Source organism: Sitophilus oryzae, unplaced genomic scaffold (genome assembly GCF_002938485.1).
Source record: "Sitophilus oryzae breed Bouriz unplaced genomic scaffold, Soryzae_2.0 scaffold_1496_pilon_pilon, whole genome shotgun sequence".
Classification (NCBI taxonomy): Eukaryota; Metazoa; Arthropoda; class Insecta; order Coleoptera; family Curculionidae; genus Sitophilus; species Sitophilus oryzae.
In genome coordinates, this window is record NW_022146165.1 from 323730 (window position 1) to 347877 (window position 24148).

The 24148-nt window shown below is 32.2% G+C and overlaps 1 protein-coding gene across 3 annotated transcripts in view; it reads right to left on the reverse strand.

Moving 5' to 3' along the window:
* The window catches only part of LOC115877647 (rab5 GDP/GTP exchange factor), a 54088-nt gene extending 30764 nt beyond the window's left edge, over positions 1-23324 (reverse strand). Inside the window, exons 1-3 of one of the 3 annotated variants that reach the window (XM_030893894.1) lie at positions 23161-23324; positions 11551-11662; positions 1585-1794 (exon numbers count right to left, since the gene is read on the reverse strand). In XM_030893894.1, the coding sequence (XP_030749754.1) occupies positions 1585-1794; positions 11551-11644 (304 nt within the window). In that variant the 5' untranslated portion in view covers positions 11645-11662; positions 23161-23324. Of the gene's footprint in view, positions 1-1584; positions 1795-1853; positions 2035-11550; positions 12245-23160 lie in introns of those variants that run through there. The other 2 variants (XM_030893893.1, XM_030893892.1) reach the window with 2 other exon arrangements.
* Between the last annotated feature and the right edge of the window lie 824 nt (positions 23325-24148).

Below are 24148 nucleotides of genomic sequence, written 5' to 3' on the forward strand. Positions count from 1 at the left end.
TATTTTAAATATTGCAGTAAATAGTGAAAATAAATATAGAGTGATATATATTTTTGAGAAGCTCGTAGCAAGACAGATCATATTATTTATAAATATACAGGGTGTTCCATTTGAAAAAACATAACTTTAGTTCATATTTTCAAAAATATTTTTTTGGTAGAAAAACAGACTACGCCACTGTATTCTACGTAAAAAGTTCTACAATAAGCAGTTTTCGCCTTCTCGATACCTTTAACAATAACAGAGATACAAGGGGTGTCCCAAATTGCAAAATTTTTGAAAAGACCCTGTAGCTCAGAAATGAAGAAGGCTATGAAAATTTTGTTTGCAGCATCTTCCGTTTGACGAAAAAGTGGTACAGGTTTGTGCAAACCACACCCTTCTATCTTCACTAATAACGGAGATACCCTATGATTTCAACCAAAATGGGACACACTGTACAAAATAAAATAACATACATATAAATTTGAAAAAAAAAACAATTAGATTTTTACTAAGCTCTAAAAAATAAAACCAAATTACTAACAGTTATTACAATATAGAAATAAGTTTCTAATACTATATATATAAAAAAAATAAGTTATAAAACTGAAGTTAAAGAAAAAGTTTTTAGTTACAGCATGAGGCAAAGTTCATTGTTTTCCTGACCATGTTTTACAAAATGGATTCGTACATTCTAGGCATTAAAAATAATTAACTAGGACATAACATTGTCTTTAACTAGGATAAGAATATCTCCGTAGGCGTGTTCTGGTTGTACAGGAATTGCAAGTATTCTACCAATTGTAAAGTGTATTTCTCTTGGAATATTTGACATTGTCAAACGCATTTGTCTGGCAGATTGTCATATTGTCACTTTCACAGTCCTCATCATATCATTTTAATAGAGTTTCTTCATAACTAGAGTGTCCTAAACGCACTCTTTTCGAAGGTCCGGCTATATTTTACAAAAATTTGTCACACACAAAATCTTACACAAACGGTCCGGCGTCGTCTGAGAGACTACGGCTAAAGTAACTTCTGCCATAAGTTCTAAAAAACTAATCCAGTTTGGGCATAAATATGGCTATCAGTCGTTGACCGAGAGGGGAAGGATTAGCCGGAACGCCAATCCTGTAGGCGGTCCCAGTAACTAATGAGAATGAGTTAATTATTTGGCGTAGCCTGTCAGAGGACGCCGGAGCAGTTAAGGGTTATGCAATGCGCAATTCATCTTTAGACGCATTTTTCTCGGAAGTAATAAAAAGTAAGTTAGTGACTTTTGGCAGCAATGGGACGATATAATGATTGATTTGAAATTCCACAAACCTTTTAAAATCGATTTTATCCAAAACGTATCTTAGATACTGATTACAATTTGTTACTTACGCTACTAAATAAACTAGGAATACAATTTTTATATTGGAAAATTTGATGTTATAACAAAAAAACAAACTGCAAAAATTTTAATCATCTGTTGAATGACGAATAGATAGCAAAATGCGTGCGTTCAAAGTTTAATCCAAAGTATTTTCGCGTATTGCGATTGAGTAATGATGTTCTTGTAATTTTGTAAACACGGAAAAGTAAACTTTTAATACTGACCTTTAATGCTGGATGTTTTTCTAAACACAGGTAAACTCTTCAAATATTTATTTTTTTTGTCAGTTTGCTGCCTCTTCTTCTCTTCGAATTTACTAAAGCCCGGAACTTGACTTTTCGACGATTCGGCGTGGTGTTCCCTTAGCTGTACATGCTTCGACTTCTGGCGCCTTTCCATCTCCATCTGGTTGCGATAACATTTTGAACAGTATCCTAAAATTGCAATTACTCTCAATATGCATTTTTACAAGTAATTTGTTATCAATATCAACCTTTACATAGAGGATATATTTTTTTGCAAATAAGCTTGATCATTAACTTCGAAAACAGAGGAAGTAACATTGTTTGGAATTTATGACATTTCAGTTGAAAATCAAAACAGAAAATAAAAGGATTAAGAAATAACATATTTCGATCTAGTATTAGAATTTATCAGGAGTCAGATTGTCTGATCATAACTGCGGTGTTTTTAATTTCCTTCTGTTTGTTGTTGAGGGAACAGCCTTGAAGATATTAAGGATGTTGTAATAATTATATAAATTTCAATATGAAAACTAAATCGCTGATATCATATTCAGTGCCAAAGTTATAAAAATAAAGAAATACATATTATATAGACTTAAAATGACTACATTGTTTATCACTTAAATTAATATACATATAGAATCACAAACAATCCAAGATGAAAACAATGATTTTCGGATAGTAAAAAATCATCTTTCCTTGAGAACATAACAAATATTTAAACAGGAGGATAAAAATATTTAATTATCATAACAATAACCTCCACACTTAAGGTATGTTAATCTTTGTGACATTGTTTTTAAAAATCCCAACAATGCAATGTTTCAAAACCAAATTGCAATTAAAGTGTTAAGCCTAGTTTTTATGCATCCGTATTTTGGATGTTTTCTGCGAAAAACAATAGGCGGTACAAAATTAGTCATACGTTAAAAAAGTTTTAATGATTATCCAAAGGAATTTCGGACGTTTTGATCTGACAGCTGCCTACATAAATTATTGAATTATTCAAGATCTATCTTTCTTTAATTTAGGACATTAATATTTGACAGAAAACGACCGAAATTCGGACACATAAAAAGTACGCTTAAGTGCGGGTTTATATGCATCCGTCTTGCGGTTTAAATTCTGTCGTTGATTTTATGGAGTTTTATTGATTTATTTCAAAAATGACAGGTACCTCAATACGATTGGTATGACGGAGCGACGGACTACGCATGACGGATGCATACAAACCCACCTTAATGCGGATTTTCCAGCGTCCGATATCCGACGTTGCCACACTTATTTATTTATTTCCTGACATTGTCATTCGTTTTGACACTATAGTTTTGTATTACGAGCAATTACTAGTTTTTGGTTTAAATGAATGGTATTGTGATACTTTATTGGTACAGTTAAAAATTTTCGGGTAAAAAGTAGCGCGAAAACAATATGACCATTCAGTGCGCCATCATATGATCGTATCAACGGATAACGGATACATAAAAATCCCCCGTTAAGCATAAAAAATTGAAGAGTATTAAATACTACAATTGCATTGTCAAAATATCATGTTATCCCATTATACCAAAAGGTAAAGACAAATAAAAACTGTCTGAAAATAAATGATCCCCCACTTAAAATATATAGGTAGTAATCATGCAAACATAAGAATTATTACTTTTGACAAAAAGCACAACTTACACAATAACACTATTTTATGCCCCGGATTTCAAATAAAGGAAAATACAAATTAATAGATTCAAATACATCGTGAACAATACCATAACTAGTTAGAACTGGCGCAGATGGTGTTTTAAGGACACCGACGCAATTTAGGGTTATCTCAATCCAGACCTTTCTTCGCAAAACAATGATGAAATTGTCACATTTGAAGGCAGTAGCCAGTTAAATCCAGATTTAATTATAGGGTATGTTATTATTACAATTACATCCTAATAAAAGCCAAAGATAACGTCCATAATCTTCTTCTAGATCGCAACTTGTATTTAGGATCAATTAATATTGAGTGTGAACTGTGAATCTTAGTACACTTTGGACTTAGTTCAAAACACGTATATGCGGAATACGGTGCCCATATTACAAAAAATAGATTCCTATACATCAGTCAAATGTAATTAATTAAAAGTTTGTCCATGCAGATCGAACAGAGCTGGCATCAGGCTCTATAGCCCTAGTAATCCAGTAAAATTGTTTCGCCGTATAGAGAGTGAAAAAAACATTACGGGCAAGCTGATTTTTTCAGAGTTTGTCAACGACTGTCTTCTGAGTGTAATATTAACAAAATCGGAAATTTTCCCCTTGCGGTTTCTGAGCAATAGGGGTGTTTTTTTTAAACTGTACTACAACAAAATAATTAGACGCAAATTATACATAAGAACATTCTCTATAAGTTCGCCTAATGAATTTTTTTTATAAGTTTATTATTTCCGGACTTAGCGGCCGTTTCATGAGCCCTTTGGGGTGGTTTTCAAAAAGTTTGTTTTACAGCAAATTGACCCCTATGAAAGTTGTTCATAATAAATGGACAAGCAACTTTTCCTCATGATTTTTTTTGTAGCTTCATTATTTTTGGTTTGGAGATAGCGTCCAGTTCATAAACAAATTAGGGTAGGTTTCAGTGTTACTCTTTTTTCAGCAAATTCACCCTAGGAAACTCGTTGAATATAAGAGTACATATACCTTTGCCTTATGAACTTTTTTTGTATCTTGACTATTTTTGGAGATAGCTCCCAGATCTTGAACAAGTGGTGCTAGCTTTAAATGTCTTTTTTTCAGGAAATTCACAAGTGCTATTTCACTTGATGAATTCCATGTTTCGTTTTGGGGAAATAAATACATATCATAGGGAAGTTTGCATGTAATTTTAATATGAACACCTTTAAGTTGGTAAATTTGTAGAACTAAACAAAAATTATGAAACTACCCCAATTTGTTCATGAACTGAACGCTATCTCCAAAAATAATATAGCTACAAAAAAAATCATGAGCAAAAGTTGCTTGTCCATTTATTATGAACAACTTTCATAGGGGTCAATTTGCTGTAAAACAAACTTTTTTAAAAAACCACCCCAAAGGGCTCATGAAACGGCCGCTAAGTCCGGAAATAATAAACTTATAAAAAAATTCATTAGGCGAACTTATAGAGAATGTTCTTATGTACAATTTGCGTCTAATTATTTTGTTGTAGTACACAAGTAGGGGTGTTTTAAAAACAAAACACCCCTATATTGCTCAAAAACCGCAAGGGGAAAATTTCCGATTTTGTTTATTTTACACTCAGAAGTCAGAAGACAGTCGCTGACAAACTCTGAAAAAATCAGCTTGCCCGTATTTTTTTTTTTAAATGACAATTTTATTAGATTATAGAAATGGTAATTTTATAGAACTACAAATTTAGTTTCTTCCGCATCGCCAGACGGCGCAAAAGACAAAGTACAGGTTTCTAATTTAAATATCACGATGACATGACCGTCTGTGGTCTAGTTTTGGCCTAGTCAGACCATGGTCAGACCTAGTTGACAAAATGTTGGTCATAGAAATGTTGGTGATCCGTCAAATTATTTTTAAATCATTATTTAAATAAGTATTAATTATTACTGATTTGTCTGAGAGTTCGGTGATTTGTGTTTACAGTTTTTGTTTTTATTAGTTTGTGGGGTGAAAAATGTTATGTTTTGCCGTTAATGGCTTTCCTTCTATTTTTTTATGTCTATCCGTTTCTGGTCGAAACAGATAGACGTTCACGTGACGCCCTATGGGGTCAGGTACATAGGGAGAGTTGCGTCGAACACATAGTTCTCTTTCCAACGTAAAAATGACTTTTTCAGATAGGTACACCGGTTTTAAATTTCGAATATTGTCTATTAGTTCTTAGTTTCTTAAGTACGCCGATTTTAACTTTTGAATATATTATCTATTAGTTCTAACAAATCGTCCCTATTCTAAGAGAAATATGATAATGTAATAAATTGCTAAAGGCATTTTTCATTTGACGTTTAAGTTAATGTAAAATTTACTAAATAATTTTTGGGAAATTTGATTGGTCTAGGGGGGCCGGTTACTCCCCAGACCAATCAAATCTGCCCCTAGACTAATTACCCCCATTACCCCTTCCCTAAAACCGCGCTTCGCTATTATAATATCAAAATATCCCATCAGATTCAAACTAGTTGTGAATGATCATCCTATTATTAAAGCTTTAAACAGAGTATTGTTGATATTTCGGCACCCATGCGTCAAATTGTAAACATCTACATCCGGAAGTCAGAAAACAGCTTAACAAAGCTTCTAGTCAAGCTTCAACGCAAGCTTGAAGAAAAAGTTCCAAAACTTCAAGAATATCAGAAAACATGATGAATATAATCTGGAGATACATGTACGTAAGTGTTATGGCTACAGAAAGTAAAGTACCTACAGAACTGATATAAGGCCAGTATTAACTTACGAAAACCTATAAAACCCCAAAAATAAAAATAATGTTACGCGCAGTCAAAATTAAAATATTAATCTGATCAAAGGAGTTACTCTGGCAAATGTATATATGTAGGCTTGGTAAAGACAAGACCCCTCGGTCAAGACGCAGATATTGGAACCTTCGAGTGCGTTGGAAAAATTTTAATCTGTCCACACGTAGGAAAGACTTTGAGTTTGTCTCGTCGTAGGCCAACATCAACATCGGATAGCCGGATGATAGCGGCTGTTACGATTTATTTATTTAGTGCTTATAGATACTACCTAAGTATGCACCATCACAGATTTGTCAAAGACAATGAAAAAAAGATGGTGGATGCTTACTATAGATCGAAATAGAAAATAAGTCTCACAGTCAGCTGCTGTATTGAGCAGTAATGAGAAATAAGATAAAAACCTAATTTTGTGTTTTGATTGGTCGGGATTATCCGTGGCTTTGCAACTCACTAGACGTTAGTAACTATACACACAGCAAAATATCACCGAGTAACCAACAAACGTGGAGACGCATCTGTGAACGATACGACTTACTCCCTTTGATGTGTCTTGAAAAAAACGACAAAAGACGAATCGCTCGCCAATACATGAGCCAACTCAGCCAATGCCACTTTCATGATCAACAGTTCCCTCTATACGTTGGCCATGAGCACATAAGCACTGACCAGCTATATTGGCACATGTATTAGCAAACGTGTAGAGCGGCCATAAGGTTAGTCGTTTCACAAAAAATAATAATATCAACGGTAGATTGAGTAGTATCTTACTTTATCTCTTCTAACTAGTTGAAGCCTGGCGCATCCGCCACGATATCAGGAGAAAAAATATTTTTTATTTTGTTTTAATTAAATGAAAAACAAAAAATCCGGCAACGACAGTTTTTAGAAAAGCCAATTAGCTATATTTTAGTAAAAAAGCAACTTTCTAGAGCAAGTCGTTACTTCAATAGAGACGACACAGATAAACATTAGCATTTAGAGGATACCCGGCAAATACAGCAAAATCTGGACCCCTGTAAAGTAATTACAAATATAAGATAATTTTATTTATACTTAATCAATCAGAAAATTAAAAATCAAATTACTTATCATAATCATAAAGAATTTAAAACATCTATTTCTGTCTATTACAGAGTGGTTATATAAATAAAAATTAAATGTTCGTTGATAAGCGCATCACTTGAAAACAGCTGAATCTACTTAGCTAAATTTTATTTTTTAATACTTGAGTTGTTTTTAGAGGGAGGCAAAATTAAAGTCCTATAAGGTTAAATTAAAAAAATATTCTCGGTAACAACAAATTTGTTACGCCCTCCCGTTTACATAAAATATTATATCATGTAAATGAATAGGACAATGCACACTACACTCCCTTCCGTTCCATATCCTTTCCTTCCATACATTTTTTTAGCGGACGGACTGAAACAGCGTTATCAAGTTCTTACATTTGTACCAACTCTGTTAACATTTTGCTGGTATTTATTTATTCTTTCACCTCTTAATTAAATCTATTACCTTTTTGAAAAGGTACTAACTTTTAAAATAAAACTTTCGTAATGATATAACCTGTACAATAAAAATCAGGGTCACTGATACGGAATGGAAGCTTGGATTGACGTTATACGTCGTCAACATAATAAAAAATACGGAACGGATATGGAATGGAAACGGAAGGTATAGTGAGAATCAACCTTTAAGATGACGGATGACAGTGAAGGAACACTTCCGGTTAATACTGCTATGAAAATTTAAAAAAAAATATCCCTATCACTCCAGCCAGTGATGGACAGTAAACAGCATTTAATTTTAATTTTTATAGTTTGGCACAACATTGCATCATGATTTGCAACATTGCATCATTGCATTATGATTTATTTAATTTTTGTCATTATGCTCTATCTCGTAATATTAATTTATTTATATTTATCCACGATTTAATCTTAAATTAAGGAATCGCCCGTAACAATGTAACCCAAAAAAATATTTAATAAAGATATCATTTTTTTTAGAACTCGCCTATTTCAGAATAGTAATACAGATATATTCAAGATACATTTGATTTAAAAAAAATATAGATTGCTGTCACATTAGACTACTGCTGTCAAAAATTTAACTATATCAGCTTAGATTATCACTGATCTGTTACCTTTTTCATTAAAAAATATTTTGTCTACATTTAATCTTAATTAAAGATGGATTCTATATAGGGTGTCCCAATATTCCGTGGACGTAGAACTGCTCCGTATTTTTGGAATCAAAATAAGGCCATTGGATACCATTTACCTCCATACAACATAGAGGGTATCAATCAAAAATAAACCCCAACGTTAATTAATTTAACATTTATGAAGCTTATTGTCAAATATCATTTGTGATACTAACATAAAATTCTATAATTTCGCTAACTATATGATTAGAGCATAATAGATGTTACGCGTCAACATAGCTCGATGTCACAAGAAACATTTTTTGGAAGTCAGATTTGGAAAAATATGTTTCCTGAAAAAGTATGCGCGGTGGCGTTTTTTACAAGAGACAAAATCTGTAGTTATCGGTGGAGTTATGGTATATGTAAAATATTTATACTAAAATTTATACAGGGTGAGTCTTAAATAAGTGCAAATATTTTCAGGGCTAGTAGATCTCGATAAAAAAAAACATATTTTCTCTTTACCATTTTTCAGACAAGTCCAAAATAACCCAGTTATTTAAGTTGGAAAATTAAAAAAAAAATGCTTTTATTTTTGAAAAAAATTTGAGAGCCACCAGCCAAGATTTTTTCTGTATTTTCATCCATTCCTTTGAATAAAAAGACTAAGAAAAGAGCATATCAAAAATCTTAGGTCCACCGCGATAGGCCGTTTAGGGTGCCGGTGGGTTATATAGATTTATCAGTACCGTTCTGATTTTATTTAAAAAATGTAAATGTGATGTACCTATGATGTAGGGTAAACGTGGGGTAGACTCAATAATTTGTTAGTTTATTTTACGTTGTGAATACATGTTGGTAGTTATTAAAATTGTTATAAAAATATAAAATTCTAATAAAAATAGATAAGTTATAATAATTATTTATAACCATAAACATCCGATACGGTACTGAAGCAGGTCAGTCAAATTGACGTATCTAAATTCTTTGACATCTAATCTTTGACAAGTAGTAAATAAAAGCAAAAATGCAAGAAAAATATATACTAAGTTAATTTAAGTGAATTTCATAAATGATCGGTTTTACTACACGTATGTATATTATATAGTCACTTACTAGCGAAAAGTTGTTCCATTATTTCACTCGATTTTGCCGAGATCTACCGCACGCTACACAACCACCTATTTTAGAGTCTTTTCGATAAATCGCGATAGTGTCACTGTTAATTTAAGTTCTGCCACAATTTCCATCTAGATTTACTACCTTTATACAACTATCAGTAGTAGAATAAATAATAAATAACATAAAATAAGCTCCGTAAAGACTGACAAATCCACAAAATTTCAAATCAAATTCAAATGTGTCAAATGAATCGTCAAACAGAACTGTCAAGGATCCCCACCCTAGAGTGCTTTTTCCGCCCACCATGCATGAATACATGGATAGCATTCTGCTCCTTCCTTAGTCTTCTTATTCAAAGATCCATTCTAGTGCCGTAACCATAGAATATAACCATATAGTAGAGCCGTAACTATGGTAATATCAGAGATTAAAGAAATTATACCTTCGGAAAATTTTCGGTGAACAGGCAGTTCTAAAAAGTTTTCGAAATATATACAAGGAAATTTAAAAGAAAATGCACGATTTTCAGCATCATTTTTTTGCGAAAAAAAACTTATAGACGTGTTCCTGGGGTCGAAATATACCACCCCTGAAAATATTTGCACTTATTTAAGACACACGCTGTATAGGGTTAGGGGAAGTTTTCACCCTTCCCGCACTTTTTCTTGATTTTTGTGAAAGTCAAATGTTAAGGGGCTTAGAAAAACATAGGCAGCCCAAATCTCATTCAAATCGGAATATTGGTTCTTAAAGTATCTTAAAAAATACGTGTTTATTTTTTAACCTCGCAATTCGTGGAATAAAAAATTAGTGGTTTCAATTAGTGTGGAAATTTGTTCCTTTAATTTCAATGTAAGCATTCAGAACGTCAAAATTAGTGGTAAACATTTTCAATTAGTAGAAAGCAAACTTTTAACTTTTCCACTAATTATACTTCAAAATTTGTGAGAAATGTCATCTTGGCCTTTCATTATATTATCTACCGTCAAGAGAAATTGTGGTTAGAAATCAAAAGTTGATTGTTTTATAAGCTAAATATTAGGTTTTCTCTATGGATACAACTGACTAACGCAAGCTGTTGCTAAGATATTCTATTAATTTTAATTGTGTTTCTTAAACATTGTAAAGTAACGTAAACTAAACTGTATAAAGTGTAATTAAAACCACTAATTTATACCACTAATTGCGAGGTTCTGAATGAAGCTTAACAAACAAACGAAGCACTTTTGTATAGATATGCAACAACCTTATTTTGATTCCAAAAACACGCAGTAGTTCTATATCCATGGAATATTGGGACACCCTGTATATCAGTTTCAATAAATCATATTATAATTTTTCCTAAATGAGATACCAAGGTTCTAATTTATGCATTCATTTATGCAAAAGTAATATAGATTCACGTTTATACATAGTAAAAATTTATATTACAGATTTAAACCAAACCAAATAAGCCATTTTAGTTGAATTTAAAACCAAATGACTTGGAAATAATAATCGATGACATTCCCCATACAAGTTTACATATAAAATGACAGCCATCGCTGACGCCGTTCTTTTTTCGATCATATTCTACTTTTGGTCCCTTTTTAACCCTTTCATTGCCTTCTTTACTTTCGACATACTACCGGTATATTACATACAGAACCGAATTACGTCGATTTAAGGACAAAGGAAATAATAATTAAAAATTTAACAAAAAAATAGAGAGAAAGAAAATGTCCCTTTCGGTTTAACCGGAAGTGATCCTTAACTGTCATCTGTCATCCGCGATCTTTAAACTAAAAGCAATAATTATTAGTTATTACCATTTTTATTCATCTATCCATGAATAAAAATGTGAACGAAGAGATAATTATTATATTTCATACATTTAAACCATTGCATTGTCGAGAAACAAACAGTTTTTGATTTATTAAATAAGTAAATATTTTTTATTAAAAGTAAAGATGTTGTTGGAAGGGATTAAATAATCAAACCACGCGTCTCTTCAAACTCTACTTTACCATTTAAATCAGTGTCATTCAAAATTAATCACCTCCATTCATCTTTTAACAAATCAACGAATTTTTGTTAGCATTTTTTTGGTCCTTTTAGCCCTCCCAATACTTTTTCCGCTAACCACATACAGACAAACTGTATAATTTCATAAACATTTAATACTTAAACAATAGTTAATTAAGAAGCAAATTAAAATTTACTTACCTTCCCAATCATCATTCCCATAAAATCCACATCCAGCTTTGCACTTGAGGTCGGCCTGGTTGATTCGTAAAGACGGTTGCTTGGTGGCATACATGATATATTTATAAGACCTCTGCAACGGGAACATTGTCATTTTGCTAATTTAAAATATCCTTAAATGCTAAATACTAAACGAGATTCTAATAACGCATCTATTGTCTTTTCACATTCGCGTAGGCTCCCACACAGGGCAATTTTAATACCATTATATTTCTGAGAAATATCACCCCCAAGGGAACCAAGCTATGATGGCGGTACCAAGATTGGATCGTGAGCACAGAGATTCAACTCCTTCATTAGCATCCGCTCCACAGGAAATTGCGGATATTTTAATTCGGTCGTACCCTCTTTGTGCGGTTTCTGAGATAGAGGTACCGAATTAGCTTGAGCACACGTTAAACATTCACCAGGATCAGCCATTTGTAGTAGACGGAGTGATTTATCAACCGTAGCCGCAACAGAATGAAACCTTATCACTTTTTAATTCGCTTTGGTCGTACCTAATCCTACTTAATCACTTTCAAGTTTAACGCCGCGACCTTCTTGATTATTCGCGATTCTAATTTGAAAAAAAAATACTGGCAACGAACTAAATCAAATGAAAAATAATTTTCAACTGATAGCTGGAAAATACTCAATCTGTTTTTATATGCACTTGAGTAACAATCAAACAGGGTGTCCACGATAAACTGTTAAAACAAATAAGTTTTATTGATATGGAAAGAATTTGAATTCTATTGCGATAAGTATGTTTTCATATCGAAGACCGCCCCAGATAAAACAAATTTGGTATATATCGTTAAGATTTATCTAATTTTATAGAAATTTTGATTAACACAAAGAAACCGCTTTGTATAAAGTACAAAACAAACTTTTATGTTTGCGTATTTTTGTTTACTTATTAAATAAAAAAAAATGATTTAACGAATCATTATCAAAATTAACAGACAACAAAGAAATGATGTCAGTTACTAATAAACCAAATAATAAAATAGTGAATTCTTGGAAATAATAATAATTGTATTTAAAATTTAATTTTGTTCACTATTATTTATTGCCAGCCAATCACAGTTTCTGATCAATTTCAATCTATATTCAAATAAGTACTGAAAAATACATAAACAATAATATAAAGGTTGATCTCTGTACTTTATTTTTTTCAAACGTCACAAAAGTATTTGTTTTTGCGCGTGATTGACAATATAAAAAAGGCATAAAAGTAAAGCGCTTTAGGCATAAAAGTAAAGCACTTTTACGCCTAAAGCTTGATTTTCATGCATCCGTTATACGTTGATAAGGATTCGTCCTACGTGGGAGACAAAAGCGAGCGAGCGACGCGTGCGACAACAGAGGGCGATGAGCGCGACTAGCGCGACATATTTAAATTGCCTGCGATGCCGCTTCAGTCGCGGGACTCTCCTACCTAGGACAGCTTCGTAAGAAAACGTGATTTGATAAATACGCGTCGCTCGCACCGCCCGAATCGCGCGCTTTGGTATCCCACGTAGGACGAAGCGTAAGATGGTCCGACGGTGCTCCCATTGGTTTGGTAGTATAGCGTTTTCGCGCCACTTTTCATTCGTAAATATTTTACTTCAGCCCGTCAACGGACCCGTTCATACGATAATGGACGTTTTGACACTTTTTGACAAATTTAATCTAACCTTAATAAAAATATAAGTAAAATAGCAAAATCGTTATGGAAACGAAAACATAAAATGATACCAACGTATATCCGATAAACGGAGGGATGAAAATGCAATCAATTTAAAAACTGCGTTATTTTCTAACCAATCAAAGTCTTTAAATTCTACCGATAAAATTAATATCGTATCAACGTATCGTCGGACAACGGATGCATGAAAATCAAGCTAAAGCATAAAAGTACGAAAATATAACTGACATCAAGTGTCAAATTCAACGAGTGTAACCCGAGGGGTAAACCGCTGATCTCAAATTTTTGTACACCAATGCCTAATTTGGGAATTAAATTGACATTTCCTACGTAATTCTCGCAGTTCCCCATAATACCTAATAATTCCTAAGAATGCCTGATAATTCCTAATAGTTCCTCTTAATTCCTCTTAATTGCCTATAATTCCTCTTAATTCCTACAATTTTCACTAAATTCGCAGAAATACTTATTAACAATTCCCCAAAAATTCCTATACTGATTCTTCTAAATAGTAGTGAAAAGATTGTTTAAAATTAAGAGAATGTTGCGCGAACGAAGGTTTTACTCTCCGTCTTACTACCTAAACTAACTTTTAGTTAATAACGATAATACTAGATAACGCTTAGGGTGAGGACACACGAGGCGGCTTATGGTGCGTCAGACCTGAGGAGCCAAGCGCGAGACGAGCGCGAGACATTCCACGGAGCCTCATGACTATCCGTCCCCTGTCGGTTTTTCGACGGCCGATCAAAGAAAGCTCGCGGTTAAGTCGCGACGTGTTTTTGGTAGGCTCGCTCGACTGCCAGATATTAGCTCTGATTTATGAATTTCGACTATTTAAAATTAAGTAATCTCAAATTTTTAAATGGTACACCGTATGTATTATCATTTTTTCTGAAAGAATTTACAAATTTTGCGTCACTGATAATTTTTACCGTACCGAAATGCTTCACAAATATTTCTTTAAACAAATTGAATTATTACAAAATCTATTAATTTTAGATATATAATATCATATGCAAAAAAAGTTACCGAATTGTACGTAGAATCTAATAACAAAATAAAAAATAGGGTATTCTCATTAGAAATTATATGTTTTATCTGCAACACTTTTTTGAAGTACCCTGTATACTCTACAGTAATGTTAAAATGTGCCTCTGAACTTTCCAAATAAGTTTTCTATTTAATATTTTGTTCTAAAAAAACGTTAAAAAACGTATTATGTAAAAAACCAAAAACAGTACAAACAGCCAAAAGGGAAAAAAACGACGATGAATAAAATACGACAAACCAAATACCATGTTAAAGATACACAAATTTATTACTGTATGCATTATTATTTGGCCATCGTTTGTTATATTCAATTACAATTTAATATGTTTTGGCTTCCTCTAACTATGATCCAACTCGGGCTTGTCTCGTAGCAGGCTTGCGTCAAAAAATGGATACAAACTGTCTCGCTCTTGTCTTGCTTTCGTCTTGCACTCGGCTTGTCAAGTCTGGATGCACCATAATATTATTTATGGGTCCATAAAACATAAAAATTTTCGCCACACAAGCTATATCCTCAATTCTGGACCAAATAAAATGGTTAAATTCGTTTTTAAGGAATTTGATTTTAAATCTATTGTTGTCAACTATTTCAATCACTGCTAATGTAATAATTCTCATCATAAAATATGGCATAATATGAATTTATTAAAATAGTATTTTCATCTTTGTTTTGCTTTGTAACGCTAGCATCATTGCCCTTTTCTAGATCGGAAAAAGTTTCTGAGTCATCTGAGGTACTGTCATGCAAGGAAAAAGCAGACAATGATAAATCTGATGAGCTTGAATATATTTTAGATTGTTCAGTCTTCTTATGCTCTTTCTTTTCATACTCTTTTTTTAGTACATACATGTATCGTGTAGTTTTATCTGATGTTAACAATTCGGAGAATTCGAGAACATTGTGCTACGAGGTTTAATGATTACGTTCTATTGGCGCATTGCAGAGTCCCCCCCTCCAACGACAGAACACGCGCACAACGAAATTTACCGATTGCGCATGCGTGTCAGCGTTCTACAAAGCCGGAATGGCCAATAATTACCACAATTCCTCTATAATACCCACAATTCCTTAGTAATTCCTAATATTTCCGATAATTCCTAGATTTCCTACAGATTTCTCTGTAATTCCTAACAATTCCCGGATTTGTACAACACAATTCCCCAGCGGTTTACCCCTCGGGGTAACCATAGTTTCTCGATATATAGTTACTTACAAAGTATACTATGTTTTTTTACCACAGGTAATATTTCGGCAGACGATGGCAGAAAAAAAGGCAGATGACGTACATACCAGTCCATTTTTAATATTTTTTAAGTTAACTATGGATGGGTTTATACAGGGTGGTCCGAACTGTATTCCGAAAACTTCGGCAGCATATTCTTCAGATAAAAATAAGTAAAAAAGTTCGTATAAATTATGTCCTAGAGTGCTTAGTTTTGAAGATACAGGGTGTAGAAGTTTCATTATTATTTCGAATTTTTCCTAATAATTCCTGAAGTTACGTCAATATTTGAATGAAAATTGGCGTCTGGGAATTTTTCACATCAGAAATTTGATTTTGGTGTTAATATGACTCCTTCTTGTAGAAGGCACCACCTACATACTTTTTAACTGGTTTGAAGAGTAATAACTTTTCGTCCGTACCTGTATAAAGCTACTGAATAAAAAAATATACATTTACGATGTTTTTTATGTAAAAAAGGTCTCTTGGTAAAAATCGTTACGAGTAATGGTTTTCGAGATATTTGGAATCGAAATTATCAATACCTGTCATCACTGACAAGAATTAAACATGATGAGACTAAATAGTTATTAGACTGACATTATAAATTTCAGATGTATTTGTGCCAAAAGTTCAACAGAGACTGTTTTATCATCATTTTTTCGCAGAAAAATGTATGATTAATTTTAAAAAATAAAAAATTTATACGAATGGAAAGTTATTACTCTTCAAAACAGTTAAAATAGTGTAGGTGGCGCCCCCTACAAATAGGAGTCATATTAAAAAAAACCTCCAGACACCAATTTTCTTACAAATATTGGCGTTACTTCAGAATTTATTTGGAAAAAATCGAAATAAAAATGAAACTTCTACACCCTGTATCTCTGAAACTAAGCATTTTAGGATATACATTTATACGAACTTTTTTACTTATTTTTATCTACAGAATATGCTGCCGAAGTTTCCGGAATACAGTTTGGACCACCCTATACTATACATATAAATCCGTCATGGGTCGTATGTTGTTTTTAACGAGTTTTAATGGTTTATTACAAAAATGACAGATCATGAACGATCCACGGACGCAGATGCGTATAAGTTTCACTTAAGATTTTTGAGGCTTGTCAAAATCTTGCAAAATTATAGGTTATAATTTGTGTCAAATTATGTCAAATACCTATTTGCGAATTGCTTTTGCATTTTGGTTCGTGTTATTAGTTGTGTTTTGTTGCCATCTCGTATATGGTACTAAAAACTGAAGTAGCTGTAAAATAACGACATCACGATAAGTAAATAGTAGATTTTAGTATTGCAGAGAGATAATGTCAAAAAGATACTGGTTTAAAAAAATTAAGATTAAAGTTAATTAATCAACTTTTAAGATATAAAATTCAGTAGGTGTTATTATTAATAAAAAATGTTGTTTTTTATGTTGTGTCTTACTTATTCCTGTGCAATATTAAAAAAAATATAAGGTAAAACCCCCAATGGTTGACAGTCACCCAATAGTTGACACTTTCGGAGAAAATTACCATTCATAAAGTTTTTCAAGCAGCCCGCCAAACGTTGAATAGGAAAACTTATATGTGGCGACCTTTACTAGCTACGTTTAACACCAAATGTTGACAGATTAGTTAGTATGAAAATTAAAGACATGTTTGTAACGGTCAGTTCGTGAAAACCTTTCCACAAGCAATTCCTTTATTCCTTCGTATTATTATTTTTTCCCCATAATTAGTGTATTTTTTGTCCTAGACAAATTATAGTTGAATTCAAAGGTTTAGAAACATATTTAGAAGGCATATGACCTTATACTATATCACACATATTTCGTGTTTTGACATTCTTTTTTTCGTGTGTCAACTATTGGTTCAAAATAATTATGTAGGTCTAGTAGTTGATACCGGGTGTCAAGCATTGGTGTCTCGGTCGTTTAAATATTTTTGGTATTTTATTGAATATTTGTAATTCCCAGTTAACGAGATTTAATTGAATATCAATTTCATGTTGATATAACATTCAGGACCAATAGATGACATACTGTCAACTATTGGGTTAAAAGGATGTCAACTATTGGGTTTAAGGATGTCAAATATTTTATTCTAGATTGAGAAACAGCATGCCTCTTGGAAAACGCCAGTTACTTAAATATTCCGAAAATGATATGGAATTAGCGATCCAAGAAGTAGAACATGGAATGCCTTATGCTACTGCAGCAAAAAAATATAAAGTTCCAAAAATAACACTAATGTACAAAGTGAAGAAAAAGACACCTCGGCATCGACAAATGGGTCGCGACTCATATCTCACTTTAGAGAAGGAGAAAGTTCTTGTTTCATGGATTAGTAATATGGCAAAAGATGGGTTTCCTATAGGAAAAAATCAACTTTTTGACAGTGTAAAACATCTAATGTTGGAATTAAAAAGGCCAAATCCATTTACCAACAATAGACCAGGAAAAAGTTGGTATAAATGTCCTGTCCACTAATTTGCTGTAACAGTTTTTTGAGAAGGAATCCCGAAATAAGTATCAGAACACCGCAAAACTTAACACTAACTAGGGCTAACGTAACGACAGCTAAAATACATCAGTGGGCTTCGGAGGTACATAGCTATTTGGAGGATCACCAGCTTGAGTATATTTTAAATCATCCTGACAGAGTATTTAATGCCGATGAAGCTGCATTTTTTTTAAACCCAAAAGGAGAAAAAGTTTTGTCTAAGAAAGGTTGAGAAAAACGTGAATCAGGTAATCAACAGCGACGAAAAAGAGTGCATAACAGTTTTAGTAACTGGTAATGCGGCTGGACAACTTGCACCAGTAATGGTAGTTTTTCGTTACGAGAGAATCCCCCGAGAAATTGTATTAAGTGTTCCTAGTGACTGGGGCATTGGAAAATCCAAGTCGGGGTGGATGACAGGGGAAACATTCTACGAATACATAACGAATGTTTTTTTCCCGTACTTAGAAGTAAATAATATGACATTACCCATTATTTTATTCATAGACGGTCATGTTTCCCATTTAAACTTGCATACTAGCAAATTTTGTGAAGCAAAAGGCATTATACTTATCGCTTTATATCCTAACGCTACCCATCTAATCCAACCAATGGATGTAGCAGTATTCAAAACTTTGAAAGCTGGATGGAAACAAAACATATACCAGTGGCGGTTAGAGAATTCTGCGAATCCGGTTGTCAAAAAAAACAAATTTTTGTCCTCTGCTCAAAAAAGCTATTAACGATAGAATTGTCCCTTCCGTCTTGGAAAATGGTTTTCGAAAGTGCGGCTTAGTACCGTGGAATCCTAATGCTGTACAATGTCCCGTTCTTGAAACCAAATTTGTTGACTCTCAAGATGCGAATGAAACATCTTTAAAGGAGTTGGACAATGGTCGAAACTTTTTAGAGAAATATATGGATCAAGAAAAGTTGGCTCGGTTTAAAAAAAGTAAGCATTGGGACGGTGACGCTTCTGATAATTCATTTTTTGAATTCTACAAAAGTATTGACAGAAAATATTCCGAATTGAAAGAGAAGTTGCGTAAACAATGTCCATTACCATTAACTGGAAAAAGTACTGAGGAGGAAGAAGATAAAAAAAAAGATATATAATAAAAAGTATCTCAATCGATGGTATTATTAGTAATATAATCAATGAAAGTCACTGTTTAAATAAAGTTAATGCTGATACAGGAATTACTTATTCGCCGATAGGAGAAACAACACCAGATGGTACTTCTAAATATGCTGAAATTCCGAATAAATCTCCTGCGAATTCAGGTAACTATCTATTACAAATATGTGAAAATGAACAGTCAGTACCGACTCCCTTTAAACGTGCCTTATTTTGGCCTCAGCCAAAACAGAATTTAAGCAAAAGAAAAAGCAAGAAAAAATACCATCTGTTGTAATCTCCAAAAACTGGCAGCAATATTATGAGAGAAAAGATCGTTTAAAAAAGAAATCAGAGGAAAATAAGAAAAAAAGGCTAGAAGAACGAAAAAAGAAAAAAGAAATACAAGAAAAGAATAAAGCTGAAAAGAAAACAAATCCAAGAAAATTGACAAAGAAAAAGGATAAAGAATCATCAGATTCAGAAGCCTCCGATTCATGGGTAGAATCTGGCGATAGCTTGGACGTAAGTTTTAACTTCGCTACACCCGCCAACGAAGATTATGATAGCCAATCTAGTGAGGATGTCCCTTTATCTGTTATTCAACAGAAACAAAAAACTGATTTAGTTAAAGAAGGCAATTATGTGGTTGTTTCATTCCCCGGTAAAAAAAGTACACAAATATATTTGTGTCATACAAGAAATGCTGCCCAATGACGAAGCCGAGGTAGTTAGTTTGAAAAGAGCCCATTCTTTGATAATGAATACATTAATACTGAATGAGAATGACGTATCAATCATCAAGTTGAATCAAATTATTGAAGTTCTTGAGTTTCCGGACATGCAAGTTGCTGGTGATAGACTGAAATACCAGTTCAAGAAGGCGATTGACACCGATGGTTAATATATTTTTTTTTGCAAATAATTTCTAGTTTTTTATGCAAAACCTCACATTTTTTAAAAATAAACTTATTTTCAACTAAAATTTTAATTTATTTAGCAAGTCCTATAGTGTCAGCCATTGGGAATATCCCTGTCAATTATTAGTCCTAAAAAGGTTCGAAACAAAAATAACCAAATTTTCACCATACATTAGCCAAATCTAGATTTTTCGCTGTCTTTAGGTCAATAAATACTTAGGTTAAATAACAATACTTTTGGAAAGCCTTAAAATTTCAAGAAAACAGTATAATATGCAAAATGTCAAACATTGAGTAAAACACATGTCATCCATTGGGCATATGAAAATTTCCGCCTGTCAACTATTGGCTCTTTTTGATACAGATAAAAAAAAATCGCTAACAATAAAACAAAGTGCAAACTAGTAAGTCTGTCAATTTCTGCTTATTCCTCAAACCCTAATGTAAACACCATCAAATCGCTGAATTTGAAAATATGTAATTAATGATGTTAGAGGCAAAAATTTGCAATTTTCGTCGTTAATGTGTCAACCATTGGGGGTTTTACCTTATTTGTAGATAAGTTATATTTAAATAATTTAAAATAGTAAGTGATTTAAGAAAAATGACTCAATTAGATATTTTTCAGTTTTATACGGTTTTTTTTACAATATTTTGAAGCGATCACTTGTCACTCAAATTTTAAGTTAATTAATTTCATGCTTATTTCATGCTATGCGTTCCAATTATACCAACTTATTTCTTTGTAGAATAAAAAATAAAATAAACTACAATGAAATTAAAATGACAGACACATCTATCACTGTCAAGGATTTTGTAATTGGACAGACTATATTACTTTTAAATATAAATAAAAGACTATATTACTTTAATTATATTATTTGGAGCGTTTAAAATTGTTTAAAAAATTATTTGTGACGTTTGAAAAAAATAGCATATTTTATTTGGAGTAAAAATGATTTTTGTACCTCGCCTGTAACATCAAACCTACAACCTCGTAAAAAAAAGTTTAATTTTTACTCCTAATAAAACCATATACTAATATTGGTAAATCAACTACGACACATCGCTATAAATTGTTCAAAATGGCTATAAAAAGTTCGAAATTTGGCCGCTAGGGAGAAAAACTTGAAAATAGTTATTTTGTAATTTTTGTGAGGTGTTGGATATGTCATACATTAACATATAACAAAAAAAATAGTAAAAATAATAGACCTATGTGAAAACTGTATCAATTACAGGCAAAAATATGAAATATTTAAAATCTTTTGAGATAAATACTCTAAACTCTTAATATATTTACTAATTTCAATATTTGATATAGTTTATAGAGTGCAAACACCTCCGTTCAAGCGCCTTGAACAAATAAACATCTCTATCTTTCATACAATAAGTATAAATAAAATATTAGTTCAACGCATGTAGCAACTTGGAGTGTAATACATATATTATTATTATACATTGTAGATAACATGTTGCAATCATCATTTTGAGTTCAATATATACAGAATGTCACTAGCTAAGCATGCACTAGCAGTTTCTAGTGAAAAAAAATCTAGACTGGAGCTTTTTCGTATATCAATTTTTCACAATGAGATCTGCCATTTAAAAATATTTTCAATATGGCGGAACTTCCGTATGATCGGAAGTTTTCAGCAATATATAAAGTATACAGTATGTATACTGTATAGCATACAGATATATAGTATGAGCAATTTTCATATTTTAAATAGATATAGCCAATGTTTTCTTATGTATAAATTCACTGCAGAGGTTTTCCAAAGTCAGTTGGACTGGTTTGGAACTCTTAATTTCGGCACTGCTTTTGTTTGCGGCATTATTGGCATCGTCTGGACAAACAAATTAAGAGTTCTAAACCAGTCCAATTGACTTTGGAAATAGTATTCTAAGAGTAATATAATTATAAGTGTTTATGCATTTTGGCATCAAAAACTCTATATCTAAAACTAACCGTTTCTGGAAAAGAAAAATTAGTTTTAAAACAAAGGCAAAAAGTTTTGTCTATGAATAAATTTGTCAAAAAGCTATCACAACTATTTTTTTTTCAAATGACAGCCTACATTTTTGTATCAGCTTTTAATATATCATATTATTATAGCTATCAATTTTAGCTAGCAATATTTAACAATGTCTTCGATCTAGGGAAATTGCCAGACATTAGTTGACATTTAATGTCTCATGTAAAACATGCATGGTTTGCAAAATAATCTAATCTAATTATTGTAGTTTTCTAGAACCTTCCAAAAAGCCCAGTCAAAAACAATCTACATAATTTAATTATAGGAAAACATAAGATAGCAAAAATAGCATAGAGACCAACTGCTAAATAACTCTTAAGATTGTAAATAAACATTTATTATCTTTCAAATTAATTAATATCACAGAGAATATATAATCTCTAAAATTATATGTTCTCTGTGTTAATATTATAGTTTGACTATACGAGAGAATACAAAATTGTTAAACAAATACATATAGGTTTTCAAAAGCATAATTTTATTCAATTTTATTAAAAAATTAATTATCTTTTAATTACGTCTCTGTATCTCTTTTATAACATATGCAAAAAAAAACAACAACGTAATGTAGAAATATTCAAAATCTTACCCTGTTGAATAATTCCTAGATGAGCTAGATTAGCTTTATTTTAATTGAAATATATTTTTATTAAAGACTAGACTACTTATTAGAGTTAGTAGGCTTATGCCTACCAACTCAAGGCACCTATGTTTGACATCATTTGCCACTTTGTTTATATGCATTACATGTATTGGTATATCATTACCATCTCTAAAAGAACTACTTCTACTATAGAATGTTCGTATAACCATTACCTTCTATTCGGAAATGCGTGTGATATTTGAAAATGCGAGTGGTCAAGAATAGATACCCAGACTGTTAAATGTGTTTTGCTCAAATTTATTTTGGTATAAATATACTTTACTGTAGTCCAAACTTAACCAATAACAATTGGTAACTATTTTTGAACATATAATATACTTCAGTTCAGTATAGTTTTTAAAACATCATGGGCATTTGAACAAATGGAAAAAATTCTTACCTCTTTTTAATTTCCACTAACTTTTTTATCTGAACTGAGTAGCAAATTTAACAGGAAAATATTACCTCGGATTGAGAGGTATGTTCATATAATATAGGTTTTTAACAACAATATCCAATAAATAAATAAAGACAAATAAAAATATTAATTTGACATTATACAAACAGGTTAGGTACAAAATTTGAAAACCCTCTTCTTTTCTTCCGTTTCTTTCATGGCCTGAGCTGCCAGGGCTATACAGTAATATAAAAGGATATCCAATCCTATTCTTCTATTTACATTATTTTAACTTACATCCAGGGGGTTCACATCTGGGGTTCACACATCGTCCTCCAGAACTTACGAGCTGCCACAGAAAGGATCAGACCACAGAAAATTACTAGGTATACCAATAACTACATCAGATCCTGTCTTACAACTTTTTTTATATCTATTACTTTACGATCGTAACGGTTATTTTGTTAAGCTGTGGTAACGAGTCGGTATATGTGATCTGTAGCTTTGAATGTATTGACCAATCAGCGCGCTTTTTACAAATTTAAATCTTGCTAATTTTACGACTGTTCTTTAATTTTTTTGGCTTAAAATAGTTAAAATGATATAATCAACATTTTTAATTACTTAAAATATCAGTATATTTGTTTAATTACGCGACCAGTACGCAGTGTACAAATACAGCATGACAAAAAAAAATTGGAGCATTGAGACGAGGGTGAGTCTTAAATAAGTGCAAATATTTTTAGGGCTGGAAGATCTCGATAAAAGAAAGATATTTTCTCGTTACCGTTTTTCAAATAATTCCAAAATATCCGAGTTATTTTACTTTGAAAATTTCCAAAAAAAATATATTTTTAGATATTTTTTGCTTTGGCTTGAAAAAAAAACACTGGATTAGGGTTCCCAACCGTCCCGGTTTGGCCGGGATTAACCAGGAATCAGAAAGTGTGTCCCGGCGAAAGTTTTGCCTTGGCCGGGACCTGGAAACTAA